Here is a 24,265-nt window from a genome sequence, read left to right as displayed (position 1 = left end):
CAACATGTTGTCATGGTCATGATGTTGTGAGCCACTTTTATAGAAATCAATCCGAGCCCAAGTACGTGTTTACTTTTTTACTAGCTACTAATTTTGATGACCACTGATGGTCTGCGTCATATTCTATTGTGGTTGTTGTCTTCATAAAAAGTCTTCACAATTCTAGAATTTAAGTTATCTGTACTTGCAAAAAAGGATGCAGTCTTGATTTCTTTACTGTTGTGCTACTCATCTGTAAAAATACTTTCAACAGAGTTCTTTTGTTTACCCTGCAAAAATACTTACAGTACACCACTAGTAGTAGAAACCATTTGTTATTTGTTCCAGCCGTCTTGGATTCCATCTCAAAATGAGGGTGCTCCTGTGGGCACTAATCAATAAAGTGTGTGTATGTGTGGTGTTTAGCTGCAGTAAATCTCCAGAAGATTTGATGATAGTTTTCTTGCCCCAATGGACAGAGTCAAGAGAAGTAGAGAGAACTACTCTATAGTGCCGTGCAGATTAAGTATGTTTGTATGTACATCCACATCTACAGTTTTCAGCGTTTTTTAATGTCACTGCATCTTTTCCCGTGATGTACATCATTTTATTTCATTTCACCTTTGACCGCTCACCTCATTTCCCAGCTGTGTTGTCACAAACCATGAATGATGTTCGATGTGATTGTATACACACCGGTCCATGGCCTCAGGGCAACTACCTTGCGGATTTGCTGCTGCAGCTAAATCTCTCCAGCAGCTTTTCTACGTTTGGATGATGAAAAAAGGCTGAGCAATGGTTTTGTCATTTTCACATGCTATGACCTGAGGAAATACCCATGTAATAATATTTGCTCTTTCTAAGGGTTGCCAAAGCGACTGAATTCAGTCAATATCCTGTTATTTATATGATTTATATTCATTCTCTTCAATATGTTGAGTATCATTGTTTTTTATCAGTTCATTCATACACACCCTTGACATAAGCATTCTTAGGGGTCCACTCAGAAATATTTGATCCGGGTGATAGGTGAATCCAAGTGTCCTCTTCACAGATCTGTGTTAGAACCGAGAAGATCTGCTTGCAGTTCCGTATAAATGTCATTTATGCACCTTGACCTGTCACAGGACACAAGCAAATCAGTTTATTCTTCTGGACTATCAACTCTCCTCTCATGTGACACATTTCAAGGCATTGAGAGGAGCTGCTTCGACTGGCAGCGAATCAAGTCAGCTGTGTTCACGGCCACAACGACGCAAACAGCCTTTTTAAAATGTGCCACACTACGCCCGCTTGTACGGGTCTGCAAAAATACTTTGTTTTTCCCGCCCATGCGCAAATTTTGGCCGCACCTTGTGCCGCTCTTCCATGAGGTATGAAAAGATAGAGCCCTACTGTATGTGTGCTTCATACTAGCGAGTAAAATCTTTATTTTGAGCCACATGCTGCTCTATCTTAAGGCACACGTGTATGCATCGCTGTGTGGGGCATAGTTATCAAATTAACAAACAATAACAAAATACATCGATGATGACACTTTGTATACCAAGACAGCCTGTTTTCTTGAGCATTTTGAGTGATTTTTTTATAGAATGCACGGAAATTTTCATCAAAGTTACATTTTGGTAATTGCTTAACTTTACATTTGCATTCATGAAAACACTGTATTTGTCCCCTTATAACTGTTTTGATATTACAGCAATTCATGTTCTTTTACACTATTGTACAATACGATACGCAGAGCTGGGCAGAGCTGGGACCGGCAAAAAAGGGTCAAGTGCCCAGCTCTGACGATACAATACTACAAAGTGTACTACACCAAACTATAACTTGAGTCACACGACAAGAACTGTAATCCATTTCTTGAACAACTGGGTACTGCCAAACTACCCTAAACAAGCAAATGAAACCACTGAATAGTGAATGCCGAATGACCCAGATGTCATTTGGCTGCAGTGGTTGCATAAAGAAAGTGGGCACATGTGTGGAGGCTGAATCAGCACACAGAGTTGGGTGTCAGGGTTAATGTACGCACACACACACACACACACACACACTCTAAAAACAGTTGGGTCAAAAATAACAATTTTTGGGTTAAATTTGACCCAACTGTTGTGTTAAAAAAGGACCGACCCAGACTTGGGTCAATTTGAACCAAAAAATTGGGTTATTCAGTTTTAGGGTTGAATGAATACAACAAATTGGGTTATTCCATTTTTAAAATTTTTTTATTTTTATTGAGCATCATTTATATGACACAAACAATGTCTTGTATCTTTGTAAACAAATACAAAGAGAGAGAAAAAAACAACAACAATACAAAGAATAATGCCCATATTTTACAATATAGCTAAACCTCCCCCCGACCCACGAACACGAGGAGACATTTGACTATAAGAAAAAAAAAGGAAAAAAACAAATCAAAATACTCAGAGATTTGAAATACAATGACAGTGAAACAAATATCATATATACATTACATAGCTGTATAATCTGTACTGATTCACGTGTCTTAAGGTAACACAACAATATTGACCGCTCCGTTCATCAAGTAGGCATAGTTCTGAGTCCATTCAAGTGTTACAGTATTGGGTTCCATACAGAAAAGAATTTGTCCCGAGATCCCCTGAGTGAGTATTTTATCTTTTCCAGTTGGATAAACTGCATTAGATCACACACCCATAAAGATGATTTTGGCGGGTGTTTGGATTTCCAATGAAGCAATATCCTTGTATGTGCAAGCAGTGTCGCAAAGGCAATTATGGTTTTGTGTTTTTTTCTATTCATTGGGCAATTCCCATCTGCCACACCAAATATGGCCGTCGCCGCAACGGGTTGGAAATCGATGCAAAGTGCCTCAGATATCATGCCAAAAATCTCAGACCAGTAGGAAGTCAGGGCTGGAATGACACCGATCGCAACTTGCGTCCGTATTCGGATATATTTTTGCCAGTCTTGCCTTCGAGTAGTGACTGCGGTGCAAGACCTTAAATTCTATTACATTTAATTTTGCACATGAAGTACCTCTGTTCACCAACCGCAGCGTAGTGTTCCATATTCCCTCCAAATTTATTCCCAATTCATTCTCCCAGTCCGTTATAACCTTTTGAACAGATATATCTTTGAGTGAGGATATACAAACTTTAATTTTTTTAGATTAGTTTATTTGGGTCCAGTGTGCTTTCCAATAGTTTGTCCAAAACGGACATTGAAGGTATAATTAGGAAAATGAGGGTAGTTATATTGAAGGAAGTGGCGGACCTGGAAGTACCGGAACAAGAACAAAAATTTGGAAGTGCCAAGCCGCGTTTTAGTCTAGGCCTCTGTAGTAGATCCAAACGTAGTCTAGGTCTTTTCCCATCCCATATAAATGAAGTGAGGGCTTTGTCGATCGTTCTAAAAAACGATTTAGGAAGGTAAATAGGGATACATTGAAATAGGTAAAGACATTTCGGGAGCACATTCATTTTAACACAATTCACCCTTCCTGCTAAGGAAAGTTGAAGTGGTCTCCATTTTTTCAAGTCTGATTCAACTTCACCAAGTAGTGCAAAGAAATTTTCCTGGTAGTTTTTGCATGCTCCTTGTGATATTAATGCCCAGATATTGGAAACCATTATTAGATATTTGGAAAGGAACCATCCCTTCCATTTTCATTATTCCATTTTGACCCAAAATTAAGGGATAATGAACACAAGAAATTGGGTCAAAACAATGCAAATACTTGGGTTATTCCACTATTTTATTTATTTATTTATTTTATTTATAATGCTAAGGATACTGCCCCTTCCCCAAAAATGCACTAATAACAACAAGTGAAAGTTAAAAAAAATGTGCCTTTATCTTCAAGCACTTCATTCTTCATGTTGACATAATTTCAGCAACAATAACAGTCGGGGATGATGGGCAGTTTTACATTTTTAAATTACAATTACAGTAAACACATAAAGTTAATATGGAACATTATTTGGAGAACGCACAGTTCTTGTGAGATGTCACATCCAACAATGGCGGCAGACGAATGCCTTTTTTTTTTTTTTTAAACGATTGCAGCACTCGTCCTGTCCAACACACACACGCTCATTTACAAGGCAAGTCGTTTTCAAAAGATTACAATGTGTGAAGTACTTACCAAAACAGTGTGATAACTGAAGAAATCCAAATGTCAAAAGTGTCGTTGACTTGACCATGATGCTGCGTGTGTAGACATATGAACAGTATGTCTGTGGCTGTCATGGCCGGCAGTCGTACTTAATTAAATTGTACATCTGGCACCTGTGTAAGGGCCTGTAAGGTTGATTTTTGACCAAACATTACTGGTATATAACCCAACATATAGTTAATTTGATTTTTAAGAAATAACACAGAATTTTGACCCAACACAAACAGTCCAAAAATTGGGTGTGGGAGTGCACACACACATGCTCGCTTACAGAAGAGAGCGAGGGAGCTCCGACCTAGCAGCAAAACACTGGTGACATGAGTCGCGCTGTGAAGGGCAGATGCCACTGCTTGATGGAGTCAGATGAGGACGTCTGACTAATAAATATGTCTACACAGACATTCATATCAGCGTTTCAAGTGAAAGTGGATCATACATATGTTGAGTACTATTAAAAAAATACTGCCATGGGAAGAGTACAGACAAAGTGACAGCAGGATAATCTAACAACGATATTGTTGCTGCCCCATTCTGATAATAGTATAGTGGCTAAAAAAGGTCAAACATCGAGTTAGAGGAAGAGCTATCTTGGAAAGACGCCCTGTCAATTAGAACGCTTGACACACTGAGACAGACAGCCATTCCCACTCAGTGGAAATAGTGCAGGGTTTCCTCACGCTCACACACAAAGGGCCCCAAAGCAGCTTCTCAGCTAGAAGTGCCCGTTTCATGAAGCAGAACTAATTCACTGCTCATTTTTGTTCCTCCGCCTCCTCTCTGTTCTTCCCTCCACTGTTCACATCTTTTCTCTCCACTAATTCACTAATGTCCTTATCGTCTATGCTGTTCTCCTCCGCTCACACTTCCTTCACACTCCTCGCCCAATATTCTACGTTCGCCATCCGCCTCAAATTGACCCCCGACGCCTGACCTCCACAGCTTCGTTCTCTTATCCAATCCCTCCGTGGCTGCTGTGTGAACTTCTTCCTTTTCTCCTCATCTGCAAGTACTGGAGGAGCATTTGCCCAAAATGGCCACACACCACAGGAAAATAGAATAGAAAAAAGAATAGCAGCAATTAAGTGCACGCATCCTCCAATGCAGGAAAAATATGTTATGCTATATATGTTGTAATAAAAAGTGTTACACATACACATGGGTTATTTTTATTCTTCCCGTTTCATTGAACTGTGTTGTGCAGTTTTGTGTTGACGACAAAGCTTCTGGTATTTATAGTTGTTATGCGTCTTCATTTGATATATTTCATACCAAGAGTGAAATAAGAAAAATGTGAATATTACTCAGCAGAGTGAACGTGTGAACAAAGGCGTGGGAAAGCAATGTGAATCATCATATTTTGTTCTTTGTTTGTGAGAAGGCCATTTGGGACTCACAGAGTAAATAAATTCCTGGATCCACACCTTTACCTGAGAATTTACAGCTTCTCCTAGGCACTTGCACCAGCTGTCCACAAAATTGTGTGAAATAAGTGGAGTAGTGTAGTTTTAATACACGCTCTTTCTTCCCAAGCATTTTCTATAGAATGAATAGGATTAGAAAGATACAACAACAAGCCATCATCCCATCTAAGATTCACAATTGGAAGTTCTCCATATGCTAGACAAGAGAGAAGTACTGTATCTCCATCTTGACTGATGTCAGTCATCAATCACAACTTCATTTCGATTTTTCCAGCCTCCCTCCTCTCGTCTGTCTGATCACTTCCTAGCCTCAAAGGGGAGTAGCAGCAGTAATGCTTCCTGTTCTTCAAAGTCCACACTTCAGCACTTCAAAGGCTGCCGTCTCTCACAGCCTTACACCAAGGCTAATACTCTAATACCCAGCAGGGTATATGCGGCAAGGCAAGAACTTCAATTTGGTCAACTTTTTTTCTGTTGCTATCCCAGCAGAGCTCATTTGGGGGCAGCTCTGTGGATAAATAGAATAACATTGGACTGATTTCAAGACAAGAGAGCAGCTGCAAGAATTCTGGCGAAGTCGTTGTTACATTTTGTGTCGAAAGTACAGGACATTATTCAAGCTTTTCAGGATTTACACTCCATGTCTTATTGCTTGATTACAAGTTAGTGTCTGTAGCTGATTATTTTGGACTTTTGTCTGTCATAGTCTGTCTTTTGAGTTTGGGTTTTGAAATGAGTTTCATGTTTTTCCCTTGTGTTCCTTGGTCTGTCTCTCATTAGGATATTGAGTCCATCTGTGCTTGTCATTCCAGTCCCTTGTGTTAGCCAATCAGCTCCCTCCAACCCTTTGTGTCTTGTCCAAGTGTTCTTCGTTGTCTTGTCAATTTGCCTGTATTTAGTTCCCTGCTTTCTTTCAGTCCTTCTCGGTTTGTTGTCAATGGTCTGCTGTCGGTTATCAAATTCAAGGCGTAGCGTTTTGTTTCATTTGATCCTTGTTGTTTTTGGACTTTAGTATTTTTGCCCATCCCAGAACATCATTTGCCTTTACTTTAAATTAAACCATTCGATCTCTGCACTCCTGCCTTGTTCCCCTGCTTTTGGGTCCTCAACTGAGCAACAAGTGTGACACTAGTCTGTACTTACAATTATCGAAACAATGGATACACATGTATACCCCCTCCCCCACACACATACACACGCACTTCCTAATACAGTGAGTACAGAAACTTTCTGTGACACTTTCTGTGTCATTGCAGCCATTTGCCAAAATAAAAAAAACTTCATTTTATTTCTCATTCATGTAGACTCAGCTCCCCATCTTGACGAAAAAAAAATCAGAAATGTAGAAATTTGGGCAAATTTGTTAAAAAAGAAAAACTGAAATATCATCTGGTCATGAGCATTCAGACCCCTTGCAGCGACCTTCATATTTAACTCACATGCTAGCCATTGCTTCTGATCCTCCTTGAGATGGTTCTGCTCCTTTATTGGAGTCCAGCTGTGTTTAATTAAACTGACTGGACTTGATGAGGAAAGGCACACACCTGTCCATATAAGACCTTACAGCTCACAATGCACGTCAGAGAAATTGAGAATCATGAGGTCGAAGGAACTGCCCAAGGTGATCAGAGACAGAATTGTGGCAAGGCACAAATCTGGCAAATGTTACAAAATAATTTCTGAAGCACTCAAAGTTCCTAAGCGCAAAGTGGACTCCATAATCCTCAAATAAAAGAAGTTTGGGACAACCACAACTCTTGCTCGATCTGGCTGTCCAGCCAAACTGAGCATTCGTGGGAGAAGAGCCTTTGTGAGAGAGGTAAAGAAGAAGCCAAAGATCACTGTGGCTGAGCTCCAGAGATGCAGTAAGGAGGTGGGAGAAATTTCCACAAAGTCAACTATCACTGCAGCCCACCACTGGTTGGGGCTTTATGGCAGAGTGGACCGACGGAAGCCTTGCCCGCAAAACACATGAAGGACACCCAGACTATCAGAAATAAGATTCTCTGGGCAAATGAGACCAAGATTGAACTTTTTGGTGTTAATTCTAAGTATGTGTGGGGAAACCCAGACACTGCTCATCATCTGCCCAATACAATCCCTACAGTGAAACATGGTGGTGGGGAGCATCATGTTGTAGGGGTGTTTTACAGCTGCAGGGACAGGATGACTGGTTGCAATTGAAGGAAGGATGAATGCGGCCAAGTAGAGAGATATCCTGGAGGAAAACGTCTTCCACAGTGCTCGGGACCTCAGACTGTGACTGTTCTTGACTGGCCAAGCCAGAGCCCTGACCTAAACCTGATTGAGCATCTCTAGAGGGACCCGAAAACGTTCACCATCCAACCTGACAGAACTGGAGAAGGTCTGCAAGGAAGAATGGCAGAGGATGGCCAAATTCAGGTGTGAAAAACTTATTGCATCATTCCCAAGAAGACTCATGGCAGTACGAGCTCCAAAGAGTGCTTCTACTCAATAGATTGCATCGAGGTGTAAATACTTACGACCATATGATATTTCAGTTTTGCTTTTGTAATAAATTTTCTTCTGTAAATTTCAGATTTTTTCTGTCAAAATGAGGTGCTGGGTTTATATTGAGGAATAAACATAACTTTTTTATTTTGGCAAATGGCTGCGCATATATTCAAGGAGTCTGAATACTTTCCGTACCCACTGTAGATTGAAATCAGTGGGACTAAGGCTAGGTTCACACCGCAGGCAAATGCGACCCAGATCGGATTTTTTTTGCCCGTATGCGACCTGTATCTGATTTTTTTATGACAGGTTGAACGACTCAATTCCGATTTTTTTTCAAATGCGACCTGGGTCGCTTTCATATGTGGTCCTAGATCGGCTACGTATCCGACCTTTTCCAATGCGTTCGCGGTCTGAACGGCCAGGTTGCATAAATCCGACATTGACATCATCCGGAGCCCAAAATGCGCTCCGCGCAGGCAGAGGGAAACTGCTGGCAGCAGGGGATCGAATCTGCAAAGTTGTTTTGCGTAACACTATAGACTTTATATTTTACTTTAATTTAATCCCACTTGAAAAATGAAGCATAAAGTGGACATTTATGGCGATCGTAGTAATTCAGCCACGGCTCAGATAGATTCATTTTTTACGCACGGTTAAGACGTGACGTCATCGTTAGTGATGTCTCCATGAAATGAGATATTAAAGCCTCTCCTCATAACTTCCCCCAAATACTGTATTTATTTTCTACCTTCTTCCGAATTGCTTGACTGTATAAATGCCCCGACACGCTGGACCACATTTACTTCCCCAAACACAACGTCGGGTGTGACGTCGTCTCTTCTTCTGCCGCATGCGGGCCACTTTGACGACGCATGTGTTCATACAGCAGACAAGACCGAGGTCGGATTTATAATGCAATATGAACGCTTACACACAAAAAATCTGATTTTTTTCAAAAAATTAGAATTGAGCATAAAGACCTGCGGTGTGAACCTAGCCTAAAGGCTTAGATAGACCAAGCCGATGTTGGCCAACAGACAGACGCTTACCCCCTGTGGCGTCAGGCCGGCTGTCGGCACGTCATGCTGGAAAAATACACTGCAACGACAGACAGCGACGCTGACCATTAAAGTACCATCTGCGCATGCGTGAGATGTAATACCTTTCCATACCATCGGCGGCGGTAGTCACTATTTCTCATTGTTAGAAAAATCCAAAAAAAAAGCTATTGGCTGGGGGCGGATTATAAAAACGTTAACAATGCATTCAGCTATGTTCTTTGCTCACGATGAACTCCCATGCGAAGTAAATCATCACATTCTTGACACAGTGTTGGTGAAATACTTAAATTGTCAACCCTCGCTCTTGTACTTGTAAGAAGATTAAGGCAGTGAAGGCGTGCTCACTGTTTATCCGATTTGTCACTTCCCATTGGTGCTCCGAGCGTTGATTTGCTAGCTAACAGCCAATCAGAGTGACCAAATGTCCCCACTGGCGACGCCGATTCAACATGCGTAAACGCCCACCAGATGCTTCCTGACGAGTTATGACACTACGACGGTGGTCACTCCACCAATCAGACGGCGCTTTCAGACTCTATGACACTTCACGACCTCTGATGTCGGTCTGGTCTATCTAGGCCTTATAAGGTCACATGCAATCAGAATCTATTTTTTCCCACTGTTTTATGCATAACATTGGTCAAAATGAGTCTGGGACATGGTTTAAGTTTGATGCCTTTGTGATTTAGAGTTTGCGTGCAAATAGCCTTTGACAGGCAAAGGACTGCAAAAACAATTGGATTTGATTTTGGCATCACTGTGACAGATTTGTCACTCACTATTCAAGTACCTGTCAACTTCGCGGTTGCCACACGCCTTCTCAAGTCAGAATAAATAGGTGATGGGACAAAGCACCTGTTTAATGTGAAAAGATCAATGATTGCACCGTCCAACTTCAGAGGAGTTGAGGAATAAACTGCTTCAATTTTGGGAGAAACTCCATTTCAAAACTAAAATTGTTTACCGGCATATTTTGTGGAGGTGGGCTGTTGGCAACAGATGAATGAAATTTTGCGGAATTTAGGTTGAAAGTGTAGGTCAGTGCTTCTGAAAGTGTTTTAGGCAGGTTGAGAGGGCCTAACTGGCCTCCCCGGCTCATCACTGATGTTTGCACTCTTAACATGAAAGCATATCACAAAAATGGATATTCTTCATTGTGTAAAGTTACCAGATGTATGCCCTGATTTGCATTACCCGAACACACAAGTGTGTGCTCTTGACTTCCCCAAGATCTTAAATTGTAGTCATGAAGGCTTTTCCCCCTCAGCGCTAGTATTAAAGTTGGGCTCCCAACACTGTACACTTCACTCACACTGCTGTTATCTTCTTCTGTGCCATGACCTGTACTTCCACTTCAAAAGCAGCAGCCTTTCAATTCTGTGCATTACAGTATGAAAAACGAACCCAACGGATTTATTACCATTTTCAATTCAACCAAAAACTAATACTGGCACGATATGACTTAACAGCCGTAATATTAGGGGCATCTGTGTGACTTCATGAGAATTCTGCCTTTTCAAATATATGTTCAGTTTTCATGAATCCTGTCAGTGGTATTAAACTAACAATATGCTTATTAATGTGGGTGTAGTTTGAAATGGTGTGACATAAATTTGCGGGGTTTCTTTAGGGGGGGGCGGGGGGTTTGCTGCTTTATGAGCTTATGGAGGTGTAACTAATATTGAGTATATGTAATAAAAGCCTCATAAGGTTTTCCTTAGTGGTAGTGCTTTAGCATTAAAACCACATACAGAATTATACACTAGAAGGGGAAAGGTTTTGCTGTGAAGAAAAAACATAAGGGTGCAAATTCTCCATGCTCGTCAAGTCAGCCTTTAAAAGTGAACTCCATACACACACATGCGCATACCCCTTGATACCCCTATTGTGAGTTCAAACTGTCTTGAAGCACCTTTGGCACCGTAATAATCAGTGGCTTCCTGATGCCCACTTTAACTGCAGCTCTAGTTTCTTCCTCCACTTGCTTCAGCCTCAGCGGGGAGGCACATACTTTGAGGCAAGTGTTCAATTAATGTGTGTGTGTGTGCATGCCCGTGTGTGTCTACATGCCTCACATGTACGTGTGCTATCACTCACTCGACCCTCATTGCACCCTTTGGCCTCCTCCTCTTCTCCAATCCTTCCTCCCCAGCCTCCCTCTGCTTGTCATCACTCACTTCTTGGTTAGCATTCAACTTGACAGGCTTCCTCCATTTTGCATTGATGAGAAATGTGCACGGGTGAACATGTGTGTGTGCAAGTAAGTATGAGTGTACAGTGCAGGAGAGTGCAGCCTAAAGCAACAGCTAGGATGGGGGAGATGTATGCTCAAGCAGAACAATGCAATTCTGGGTAAAAATAGCTCTCACTGTCAAAGGAAAAAAGGGGAGCAGAGAGTGTGAGAGCACTTGAAGAGAGAAAGCTGAGGATGCAATGAAAGCAGTGATCATGCTCACAAGTGCGAAAGACGAAGGAAATAGCTTGCTGAGTTCTAATGAAGTTATTTAGCATAGAAACTGGTCACAAACGAAGCAAATGTAACAAAGAGCAGCACTGTATTTTTAGATGGAATCCATACCTACAATGTATACTAATGGCTTGACATGAGTGATGTTACAAATTAAATTTAACCTCTATAGTCAAATGAGTAAAAAAGGTCATACGACATTTCAAATTTGGACGATCGTCATTCTTATATTGCATGAGATAGTGATCAATATAGTGGAGTCACTCTAGGTCCGAGAATCAAACTGACTTTCCTGATTCCAAACATTCAGTAGCAGGCTGCCCAAATTTCTTGTGGCATATAATGCAGAAAATATGAATGGAAGATAGTACCGCAATACCGGCAGACATATTTCACCAAACATATTACGGCAATCATTTCAAATGTTGTTTACTACAATTGTCATGATTTGTGCTGTCTTTCAGAAAAAAGAGTGGCTATGTCTCAACTGCCAAACCCAGCGGCTGATGTCCGGAGGAGGTCTCGATGAACCTCCTCTCCCAGTTCCTCACCCGTCCCCAAAACATCAGCCCTCTGGCTCACCACGCCACCAGGCTCCAGCTAGTCAACAAAGTCCTTTCCATAAAGCCACCAATCAGCAAGGGTCCAAGCCAGCCCAGCCTCAGACACAGAAACCGCAGTCGGGAACTGGAGGTAGCGAACAGTTTGGGCCGAATACTGCCAAGCTACCAACAGACCCCAAGAACACGATACCAGCTACATCAACTGGACCAACAGCAGAAATCCAGAAGAAGGTGAAAACCACAGATGAAAAGCTCAAGATGGAGCCAGAATGCCAAACTGCCAAAGACAGCAAAACCACACTCAAGAAAGGAGATCAAATAACACCAATCAAGGAAATTAAGAAGACAAGGCATTATGACGTAAGCAACTGTACTATTCGTAGTCCTTCCTCATTGTCATTTCTTGACATCTACCCAATGCAAAATGACAGCGTCAATATTACATTGTGTTTCTTTGTCACTTTGAATCAAAGTGAAGCAATGACTTCAGGATCAAGCCTTTTATTCTGACTATAGGAAGTCTCCAGAAGTACCTTTAAGGGTACGTTGGTACTTAATAAGCAAGGCCATATTTTATTCTATTTTTTACATTGCAGCTAAGTTTACGCATGCATTTGTTGTCATAACGATCCCTGTTCAAATGGACCTGATTACCTAATGACAGAGTACACTGTATGTATGTCCGTATTGTTACCAGATCAACATACACATAAACTGCTTCTCCTTCCAGGACTTATAACTCTTGTCGGCATGGGTCACGCTTGTGCACCTTGAGATTTGTTGCCGAAATCTAAATTCTGTCATAAATTAAATGAATCATTATGATTATGATAACATTATCATATACCAAATTCACAAACATGCTGAAGTAGATCATTGCCCTGGCACCAAAATGACAATGCGCCCGTATTTATGTCAAGGGCAGATTACTTTCTGTTACCAAATTGTCGGGCGAAGCACGACCGTGAGATGCAACACGGCCCCAAACATGGTGGACTAGACTTAGCGAAAATCAAGTTATGCCCGTTTTTATGCCGAGCGCACATGCGCCAGTCGACCAAAATCGGGCCCATATCTTCACCAACAACGCATCTTTGGCCTGTTCATCGATGTCATGTTGCGGACAGTCAAGGAATCCTGTATTTTTCATTTAAAAACTGTAGCATTTGTTTCCACACCCAAGAAGACTTTGAACTCTCAATATAAACTATCACAATTCTTGATAGTAATTTTCTTTGTGTGAAGTGAAGGTTGGAACAGTTACTTCATCCTCCAATATTGAGGGTCTGAAGCTGCTTATAAAGCAAGCTATGGATTTCCTTCTGGCAGAATGCTGACGTTGCCAAACACACTAAAAGCAGTCATGGGTTTTGGATGGGGACTCTTCTTACTTGGCTGCAGATATATGTTTATTTGATATTCTTTAACATGTACGTACAACATTAAATCAATAAGGCAGTTCACTGAAATAATGCAGCTCTGTGAGCTTTTGAAATGCAAGGAACATGCACATTAGTGTTAGAAATCAGGTCAAGTGAGAGCTTCTCTAATGCACTGTTAAGAGTTATTTCAACATTATTAACAATAAATAGGTAGAACGACTAGAAGTGCACATCTCCTGTATGGCATTTCTGTTGGTAAACTGGTCAACAACTTCAAATCTGTTTTTCCTTCATGACTTGACTTTTCCAGACCTTTGTATTTTCTGGAAACAGTGGATGGTGATGGTGTCCATTAAACACTACAGTAGTATATTACTATAATGTGTTGACACATTATAAAAGGACAAAATATATGTGATTCACAATCATGGGATTCACGCAATGTAATTGTTAATAGATTTGCATCATTTGCTAAGATTTGCATAATCCTTCATTCTGTATTTTGCATTGTTTCAATCATTTTCAATTTCATTACACCATGTTAGTTGCTGCCAGACATCTTTGATTTGCATGGAGTTAGTCAGCCACTAGTGAATTTTGTAGTAATTATTATGTTGCATTTTTAACATTGCAGTCTTATTTAGACCTTACATTTATCTACTGGTAAATCAAAATTCACTTTATTTTTCTTGTTCAATTGCAATATTACGTTATATAGATCAGTTATGAAGAATTCAGCACTAGCCACATACTGTACATAGAGCTCATGAATAAATCTTGATTATTACTGAAAAGCTACAATTAATAACTAAAGAATGCATGCTTCTGTTAAATATGTATATTGAAAATATGAATTTGAAATGAATAATTTATAGCTCCTATTTATGTTCCAAAGCATTATATTGTCACTGTTGGGTGGTAATTTCATAGTTTCACACAAATCTATAACAGTGGCCAGTCCTCACATGTTTTTTTTTTTTATTCTTGACCAATCTAAAGTGTTTAAAATGTCTTGCTCTCTTTGAAAATACTTTTTCAATTCAATGTTAATGGTTAAAAAAGCAATAGGTGGGGGTGTTGATGTTTTTTTTTTTGGGGGGGGGGGGGTCTGTAAGAATGCTGTCCAACCGTAGCAATCCTCTTTCCTAGCTATGCTAGCTATTTTTGAGGCCATCAAATAATATCGCTAAGATCTTGTCATAAATGACAATAAATCTTGGTCATGTGATGCAAGTTGTGATGCAAGTGTATGTGATTAATATAATTGCAAACTCTTGATAAACATGACGTAGATTATACTTGTATTTGTAGAGGAGTTTTAGAATTGGATCCAATAAGATTAGTGAATATTGCCACCCTAGTGATGATAAGTGGTTGAGGAAATGGATGGATGGGAGGTGACATATATTGCATGCAAAGTGTAGCCCGTTGAGACCTTAAAATCTTCTTTTTTTGTCTCTCTCTATAGGAAACAAAAAACAGCACACATGACTTGTCACGCAGCCCACAGAGCCTCAGTGATACTGGTTACTCCTCTGACGGCATCTCCAGCTCCCACAGTGAAATCACAGGACTAATTCAAGAGGAGGAGATGAAACTGAGTGAGAGGGGCATCAGCGGGCGGGGCTCCCCACCAAGCCCTTCGGAAATTACCAAGTTGGAAAGCTCCATGAGGCCTTTGCTAGAGAAGAGCCTTTCCGAAGACAAAGTGGACAGAAGAGGAAGGAAGCACAGGGATAGAGACATGGATGACAGAGGGAAGCAGCGCCCACGCTCTTTGTCTATCCCGCCAGATGCATATGACTCAGATGAGGAACTTGAAGACATAATGGAAGAAGAAGAAGATGGAGGAGACTGGGAGGGTAAACGGAAAGAAGGAAAGGAGGAGAAGAAGGAAAAGAAGAAGAAGGAAAAGGAAGTTGAGCCCACAGAGATGACCGATGAAGAGTTCATGAGGAGACAGATAATGGAGATGAGTGCTGATGAGGGAAATGATGAGGAGGACGACATGGAGGAAGATGAAGATGAGGAAGATGAAGGCTATGGCTATGAGCGAAAGAAAAGCCACCATAAGCACATCATATCTGACACAGCAAAAGAGAAACGCCGCTTACAGCATCACTCTAGCAGTTTTGAGGAGGAAACGAAAAGTTCCACTGATGTTTACAAAAGCTCAGTGGAAGAGGGTGAGGAAGACCTGATGGCATCACAAGGTGGTCTAAGGCGCTTTAAAACCATTGAACTCAATAACACCAACAGCTACAGCCGAGATATTGAGCTCAGTAACGAAAATGACTTGAGCCTTGATCGAGAACCTGAACTGGAGATGGAAAGTCTGACTGGCTCTCCTGAAGAGCGCTCTCGTGGAGACTACTCTTCCACTCTTCCACCAACTTCCGCATCCTCTTACGGGTCAGGTCAGTCTCCTACATCTATCTCATCAATGGAAGAGGACAGTGACAGTAGCCCTAGCAGGAGACAAAGGTTGGAAGAAGCTAAGCAACAGAGAAAAGCACGGCATCGTTCTCACGGCCCTCTACTTCCTACAATTGAAGACTCTTCAGAAGAAGATGAACTGAGAGAGGAAGAGGAACTACTCAGAGAACAGGAGAAGATGAGAGAGGTTGAACAACAAAGAATCAGAAGCACAGCACGCAAGACCAAGAGGGATAAAGAGGAGCTAAGGGCTCAACGACGTAGAGAAAGGTCCAAGACACCACCCAGTAATCTTTCACCCATTGAAGATGCTTCTCCGACCGAGGAGCTGAGGCAAGCTGCCGAAATGGAAGAACTCCATCGTTCCTCTGCCTCTGAATACTCCCCTCAAAGTCTGGATTCAGAAGCTGAGGGCTATGAGTCAAAACTTTATAAGTCAGGCAGTGAGTACAACCTTCCTACCTTCATGTCCCTTTACTCACCAATTGAGAAATCATCAATAACAACCACAATAGCGCCATCAAGCACTTCCAAGCCATTAAAGAGTGCTGAGGAAGTTTATGAAGAGATGATGAGGAAGGCAGAGCTGCTTCAAAAGCAACAGAAACAGCAGCAGCAGTCTCCAGTAAGACACGGTCAGTACTACGAAGAAGACATTAACGGACAAGGTTATGATGACGAGTATGACTATGAACAAGATCAAACAGGATATGACAATGACACAGTTGAGATGGAAGCTGATATTTACGAGGAGATTCGGCAAACATCTCAGAACATCACAAAGATGCAGCAGGCCACTGATGATCAAGTAGAGCTTGAGAGCTCCTACCCAGACAAGCAATTTCTCGACACAGGGTCTGCCTTTGCAAAACTACTGGAGCAAAGCAATGCCCTTTTAACTCCAGGAACCAGCCCCACCCAGATCTCCGCTCCTGTCTCATTTGCTGAAACAGGAGGACGCATCCCTGATGTTAAAGTAACTCAACATTTTGCTTCAAAGGACCGACACAAAGACAGATTAAAAAACCAAGCGGGGAAAAATGGAATTACCCCAACAGTAGCTGCCACTACAATAGCAGCTTATGGAGTTTATGCTAGAGATGCTGTAACAATTTCTCAAACAAGTACAGGCAACACTATAACATCCACACAGTCTTCTATGTATAGCAGACACACAAGTCCTGCCACGTCTTCAGCTACAGTCTCAAGTGTATGCAGCAAGATTGCGGAGATTACCCAAGCCTATAGTCAAAGAGAGGTCATCACCAGAAGAGTAGGTGACACTCGAGGTGTCACGGTTCGAGATAGCCCAACAACTGCTAATGAGCGAATCAATGAGCCACGCTCTCCTAAGTATACAACTTATTACAGGAGCACCAGCCCTCCCCTTTCTCCATCCCCACCACCACAAAGTCCTACGCGCTCCCCCTCCAGGAGGGCTACAGCTGAGTTCTCCACACAGACGTTCAATTCAGCACTACGAATGGACTCTGGAGGTTCTGGGCCTACATCTCCAGTGATGGCGCAGGGAACCCAAACTTCACATAGATCGGTCTCCCCACGGCTCTACCGGCAGCAGTCATCCCAGGATGTGCCATACTCTCCACCTCCAAGTCCAGCTCGTCCAATGACTGTCAACACGGCTACATCCCCTCTGTCTTCACCCACACGATTTAGCCGCCAATCTACATTTGATTCTTATTCACCATGTGGCAGCCCTCCAGATACGCCACCTTACCAACATTCACCTACACGGAGCTTCTACAGAACACAAAGAATAGAAAAGGTCAATGTTGGAACAAGCATGGTTACCACAGCCAGCATTTATACAAGAGGTTCCATTTCTATGGATAATATCTCCCTCTGCCGCATATCTACAGTCCCAGGCACTTCTAGGGTAGAACAGGGCCATATGATCCAAGGTGGAAGTGTTGTGGACCTCAGAACAGCCACCAAACCTGCTCCATTCATCATGACTGATCAAGGAATGGATCTCACCTCTCTAGCCACTGAAAGCAGAAAATACCATGGTGGATCAGAGGGGAGCAGACAGTCAACAATTGTACAACCTCTGATTATGAATCTGAACGCCCAGGAAACCATCACACCAACCACTGTGAGTGTGACTGTGGCGGCTTCCATGTTCATGTCCCAGCCCAAACAACCAATGGTCTATGGCGATCCCTATCAAAATAGAGTAGACTTAGGTCAGGGCATGGGTTCAGCTGTGTGTTTTTCCCAGAACAAACCCCCTCTATCACCTCCACTGGATCCATCAATACCAAAAATTGATGCAAAACTTGAAGACCTTAGTATTCAACAGAAAGAGCTACAAAAACAGCAAGAGAAGTTACAAATGCAGCAAGAGCTTCTCGAGCAGCAGTTACAGCAACATCACCATATGCAACAACAACAGCAACAGGCATCTGTTTTAGCTAGGTACAACCTTCCTGGCCAGGTTTCACCCTTGCTGAAAAAAGACTTGATGGTCAGCCAGACCAGCACTGCCTCCGCTGTTGTCAGTGCTGTATCACCAGTCATTAACGCCGAGATGTACGGTACTGGCCCTATTGAGCTGATAGGAAAGCCCAGTCCTCCTGGTATGATTACAGGCGGGAAAACACCACATAGTATGGTAGTACAGATAGAGGGTGGGCAAGAGCAGGTCAGGGCAGTGACCCAGCTTATAAAAGTAGAGGAAGGACAGGATGCTGCAGATCTGTCAGGAGGCCAGATAAAACCCGACAACCAACCAGCTTGCTGTGATGTTGTATACAGACTTCCTTTTGGCGGAAGCTGCGTTGGTGCTTCCGAGAAAGAGGGCATAAGGCCTCCTTCCACACCACCTCTTTCCTATGATTCTGATCAAGAGAGACAGTCTGGAAGATATCGTGAATATCCAGTGGAAGGACACAAGTCCTACACATTGCCCTATCCTGGAAGGCTTCAGCCTTCAATGTCTGATACAAACCTGGCTGAGGCAGGCCTACAATCCTACCATTCTAAACTAGAACCGCATCTTCAAGCCCAAGGCGAAATTGCAATGGATGTAAATGCTGTAAAACATGGCTATGGGGGTTATATTGGGATGCAGTATGGCTCATACACGGATTTGCGTCATGGAGGAGAACTTCCTGCCCCAACATTGCCTATACGGCGATACAATTCCTTGTCTAACATCAATTCAGACTATGGCTACTCTGCTCGCGACATTGCCAATTTCCAGGAAGCTAATTTAGCTCAGTACAGCGCCACAACTGCCAGAGAGATCAGTAGAATGTGTGCTGCACTCAATTCAATTGATCGCTATGGAAGCAACCCAGACCTGATGCAGTTTGGGAGTTTGGGGAGAGGAACCGGCCCGGCAACGTCTAGACTATCAGCTGGCCTTGGCTTGAGACAAAATCTGCTTTTTGGATTGGATGGGAAGCCATTATCCCACAACCAAGCACTCACTAACCTCATCAATGCTAGACAGGCCAGTCTTAGAGCCATGTACCCTGGAGCCATTCGCTCCTCGGATGGGATGATCTACTCCACCATTCAGACACCCATTGTCTCTACCTTACCAATTACAACTCAGCCTGCTTCTGTTCTTCGACCACTACTGAGAGGGGTTTACAGGCCTTACCCATCCCCAAACATGACACCTGTGCCCCTGTCTAACCTCACCAAATTACCAGTGACTCCCAGAATGTCTTTATCTGGACAAGCTCCAATCCGTTATCCTGGACCAGGTCTTCTCCAAACGACATCAACCTCTGTCCCTACTGCTGATACAATAACAACCTTAGCACCAGCGAGTGCCCCAGTATCTGTTCCCATGACTGCTACCCCCTCTACAGCCCAAGATGAACCAGTTTACCTTGGTAAAGGGGCTGTTGTATCCTCTTCATCCTTAGAGGTCACATCAGCTGACACACAGCATCAACCACTAAACATGTCCCAAGCGCACCTGAACAGTCAACAACAACAACAAACACAAGCAACAACTGCTCAATGTTACACATCAGCCGGCCCTCCAGATTCCTCTACCAGTTTACCAATAGCAGGGGGTCTACCGCCCTTCCCCCCACCTGGTGCTGTGCGCAAAGAGGGTGAAACTGAGGCAGAGAGGCTGCACCGGCAGCAGGAGCAGCTACTGCAGATGGAAAGGGAGCGCGTAGAGCTGGAGAAACTCCGGCAACTGCGCCTCCAGGAAGAGCTGGAACGAGAAAGGATTGAGTTGAAGCTGCACAGAGAGAAGGAGCATATTCTGGTGCAGAGAGAATTACAGGAGCTGCAGAACATCAAGGAACAGGTATAAGGAAAAACAGGAAGCAGAATATATTGAGTGAAGGTGTTTTGTAATTGAAAGGTTTTGTTTTGTTTTTTTAATTAAGTTCATTCAGTCCCTGTCACAGTACTCCATTGCATTGTACGGTACTGTAACAATGTTTGCATGGAATAGGGAAAATGTAATGTCCCGTATTCTTTTTTTTTTTTTTTTAACCGCCCGCCCTGATTTGTTTTATTTTTACTGGGGGAAAATGTCAGTAGAATTAATATTTATCCAAACTTATGTGATTGCATACGTTTGCAACTGCATATAGTAAACCAACAATCATATTAGTGTTGTTTTTTGGGGTCATAACTTACATTGTTGAAATGTCATATCCACTGTATGATTTACAATTTTCCTCTGAATGTGTCAATGCTTATACAGGATCATGCATGTCTATATAACGTGTGATGCGAAATGGATGTTGATTTTTTGGTTTTTAAAGTGGTCCATGTGCTATAATATAATATTAATTTTCAGCATGTTAATAAAAATTGACACTGGTGAAATAGTAGAATGTCTTAGATTGTCACTAAATAACTGCCTTTATTACCTCTCACTAAGCTTATTGCTTTGCTTTGAGTTAACAGAAGCGCTAACATAATTGTCTTCTTTTTCGATAGAACAAGCAGTTGAAAATCTTTCAAGTTAACTCTGTTAAACAGGTGTGGAAGCTTTGCTTGATACAAAAATCAGCAAGAGAATGTTTCTGCATCCCATAGCCTCCAGTAGCAGCAAAATCCTGAGCACTTTTATTTGCAACAGCCTGTCATTTATGCACTGAAGAAACTCCATTAAATATTTTCTTACAAGCATTACATGACTGGCACTCGAACAATCCTGCAGATTTTGTACTTTGTGTTGTACTTGCATTCTTGTTTTCTGGCAATACATAAAAGTTTAGGCCAATTGTACCCCATCCAAATTAACTCCATGCCATAGTATGTTTCAGGAGGCTTGTGATGTGTGTTTTTTTAAAATCATCATTTATTCAACCAGATGTGCAGATGAAAGAAACCCTGACTGCTTTTCGCTATACTCTTTTTCTTATATTATTTTAGTTCATTCTTTTCTGATTAACCTCTCCCCTTAACCTCATTATCATACAACTCTCGTTCATAAGTACTTGTCAAAAACTTCTACTTCCTACCCGTGTATGATTGCTGCTGTTTCTACAATTTAGGTTCTACAACAGCAGCAGCAAGAACGAGAGAAGCAACTTGTTGTCCAGAGGGAACAGCTAGCCCAGCAAAAGTCCCAGCTTGACCAGATCCAGTCTTTACAGCAACAGCTCCAGCAGCAGCTTGTAGAACAGAAAAGACAGAAAACAGCCGCTGCGGTCCAGAACTTGCAGGTGAGGGTCAGCAGCAACTTTGAAGAGGTACTTAAAGAAAGGTCAATGAGAATTCTCACTTATAAAGCTACACTACACTACATGTCTGACATTGTGAGGAAAGTCTGTGGCCATTGTAAAATTTGCATCAAGTGATGGCAAATGACCACCGTTGATCTTCTGTTGCAGATGGATGTGAATGGACAGCCTCTGCATCCTTATACTGACCATCAAATTGGATCCCGCTCCCTCCCCAACTCCTCCTCAGAGATGTGTCTGAGGAGCCATGAGGAGCAAGTCGAGAACCAGAGCAACATGAGGAAACACAGCTCCATGACCAGGCTGAGCAGAGACAGCTTGGACGGAGAAGGCGTGGTCTTCCATGTTTCGCCTCGCAGGAATGTGGATAGTTGTGTGCAGACAGATGATGAAGATGGGGAAGAGAGGTATATACATTTAGGAATGTTTCTGTGTGTCTGAATAGGGGTGTGGTTGTATTTTATTGTTTAAAACTTAATAATCATAAATATATAAACAGGGAGTACATAGAAGTCACAATCTTATCTGTGAAGGAAAGGATAAGATTGTGACGTCTATGTAACATTTTCGTAGCCTTATACCCTTTTATTCTTGCATGGTGTTTTTCTGTTGTTTTTTTTTTCTTTTCATTTCTGTCCTGCTCTCTCATTTCTCTTCATACCCCATTTTTCCGATAATACCTCAATATGAACAACCACAGAGGAAATATTTCAAACTCAATTGTTGCACAGAAAAACTGCTCCAGAATAAAAAGACAAACAGATCCACTATTCTTCATAACAATGAAGCCGAGCAGGGCAAATATGTATAATTAAAACAATTTTTATGTTTTCATTGGAAACATAGGTGGAATATTACCTAACTCCAACTGTTTCTCACAACTACAGTTATGATGATAAATGCTTGTCTTTTTTCACTCACAATGGCATAGTACCGATAGTAGCAGCCTCGTCACATCGCCCTAACACTGCCCCAGTTGTCATGGTATCTAAAGTTAGCCCAGCAGTAGAGTAGGGCTAGGTAAGCAGTGGCTCATTTGCGTGTGGCAAGACAAGATAAGTAAAACAGGGTGAGCTAAGAAAATTAAAAGAAAAAAAAAAGGGTTGTAAAGCATTGCGTTAGTCTTGATCCTACAGGTATTTTGATGACAAGACACTTGGGAACCATTTTAAAAATGCCTCCTATAAAATATAATTAACATTGTTGAATTCTTCTCTCCATCACAAGGTATATGATGCGTCATCGAACCAGGCGGCGCGGTCGCAGCGTGGACTGCTCTGTTCAGACAGATGATGATGAGGACAAGGCTGAAACAGGGCAGCCTGTCCGCCGAAGACGCTCTCGTTACTCTCGACATTCCGAATCCAGCGCCACTGGCAGCGGAACTGCCTCGAGCACGGCTGCTTCTGACACAAAAACCAGCACCTCTAAAATGGTTTCCTCCAGCATAGCCATCCAAACCATCAGGGAAATGTCCTGTCAAACCGAAGTGGAGCATCTGGGAAGAGTTTCCCCTGCAATCCATGTGACAATGCCAGACCCGAATAAAGTAGAGATCGTGCACTACATCTCAGGACCTGAACGGACAAAAAAGGGACAGTCGCTAGCATGCCAGACTGACCCAGAAGCCCAGTCACAAGGTGTTGTCGCTCCCCAGCTCAGCATACCAACCACAGTGAGCCCATATTCTTCCTCCACCAGCAGCGGAACTCAACAATCTGGTTCCGCTGACATTTCGACACAGCAGCGCCAGCAGCAGCATATCACAGCAAATGCAGCCAAGTTTGAGCGCCGACGCCCTGACCCGCTTGACATAAACTACCAGCCCCACAACCACCTGCACAATGAGTCCCTCTCCAGCATCATCCGGCAGCAGCAGACAGTCCCAAAATCCCCACAGGTCCTCTACTCACCTGTCTCCCCGGTGTCACCTCATCGCCTGTTGGAAAATTCACTGTCAAGTGAGAGGCTGAACAAGGCCCATGTCACACCTCAGCAGAAAGCATACACTGCAGAGTCCCCCCAGCGACATCCCTCCATGCCCAGACCAATCAAGACCACCCAAAGGTCCATGTCAGACCCCAAATCTCTTAGTCCTACTACTGATGAGCACACTAAGGCCAGGCTGTCCCTCTATCAACAACAAGCACTCCAGAACCAGGTAAAGTTGTTCAATTTAAGGTGAAAATAATGTCAGAATTACAGACAATGAAGTATAATGTATTTTACATGTTTGCCAGTTTCTTTCTTTCTTTCTTTCTTTCTTTCTTTCTTTCTTTCTTTTTCTTTCTTTCTTTCTTTCTTTCTTTCTTTTATTCTTTCTTTCTTTCTTTCTTTTATTATTTCTTTCTTTCTTTCTTTCTTTCTTTCTTTCTTTCTTTCTTTCTTTCTTTCTTTCTTTCTTTTCAATGCATGCACAATTCAAATGGAACAGATTAGGCCAAATATCACACTTTTTCAGATTTTTAAAAGTCTTTGATTTGAAGAGGTTTGTGTGTTTTGATATAGTTTTAATCCATATGTCTTGATCTAATGCTTATGATGCAAAAAGAAAATACTAATTTAGAACCAGCTTTGTCTCATTGGATGAGAAGCAAATTAAGCATTGACAATTGATGTTACT

At 42.2% G+C, this 24,265-nt stretch overlaps 1 protein-coding gene across 5 annotated transcripts in view; it reads left to right on the top strand.

The window, feature by feature from the left end:
* Window positions 1-24,265, top strand: part of bsna (bassoon presynaptic cytomatrix protein a) — a 125,153-nt gene that overhangs the window by 77,978 nt on the left and 22,910 nt on the right. For all 5 annotated transcript variants that reach the window (XM_086049640.1, XM_086049625.1, XM_086049617.1 and 2 more), the window contains 5 exons: window positions 12,033-12,491; window positions 14,982-20,249; window positions 21,454-21,624; window positions 21,793-22,049; window positions 22,870-23,803. In XM_086049640.1, the coding sequence (XP_085905766.1) occupies window positions 12,033-12,491; window positions 14,982-20,249; window positions 21,454-21,624; window positions 21,793-22,049; window positions 22,870-23,803 (7,089 nt within the window). The remainder of the gene's footprint in view (window positions 1-12,032; window positions 12,492-14,981; window positions 20,250-21,453; window positions 21,625-21,792; window positions 22,050-22,869; window positions 23,804-24,265) is intronic.

This window comes from Filicampus tigris, chromosome 1, assembly GCF_054856515.1.
Source record: "Filicampus tigris isolate MCC_2025a chromosome 1, RoL_Ftig_1.0, whole genome shotgun sequence".
Taxonomy (NCBI): Eukaryota; Metazoa; Chordata; class Actinopteri; order Syngnathiformes; family Syngnathidae; genus Filicampus; species Filicampus tigris.
Note: the sequence above shows the minus strand (reverse complement) of the source record. Positions and strands in the feature narration are given on the sequence as shown.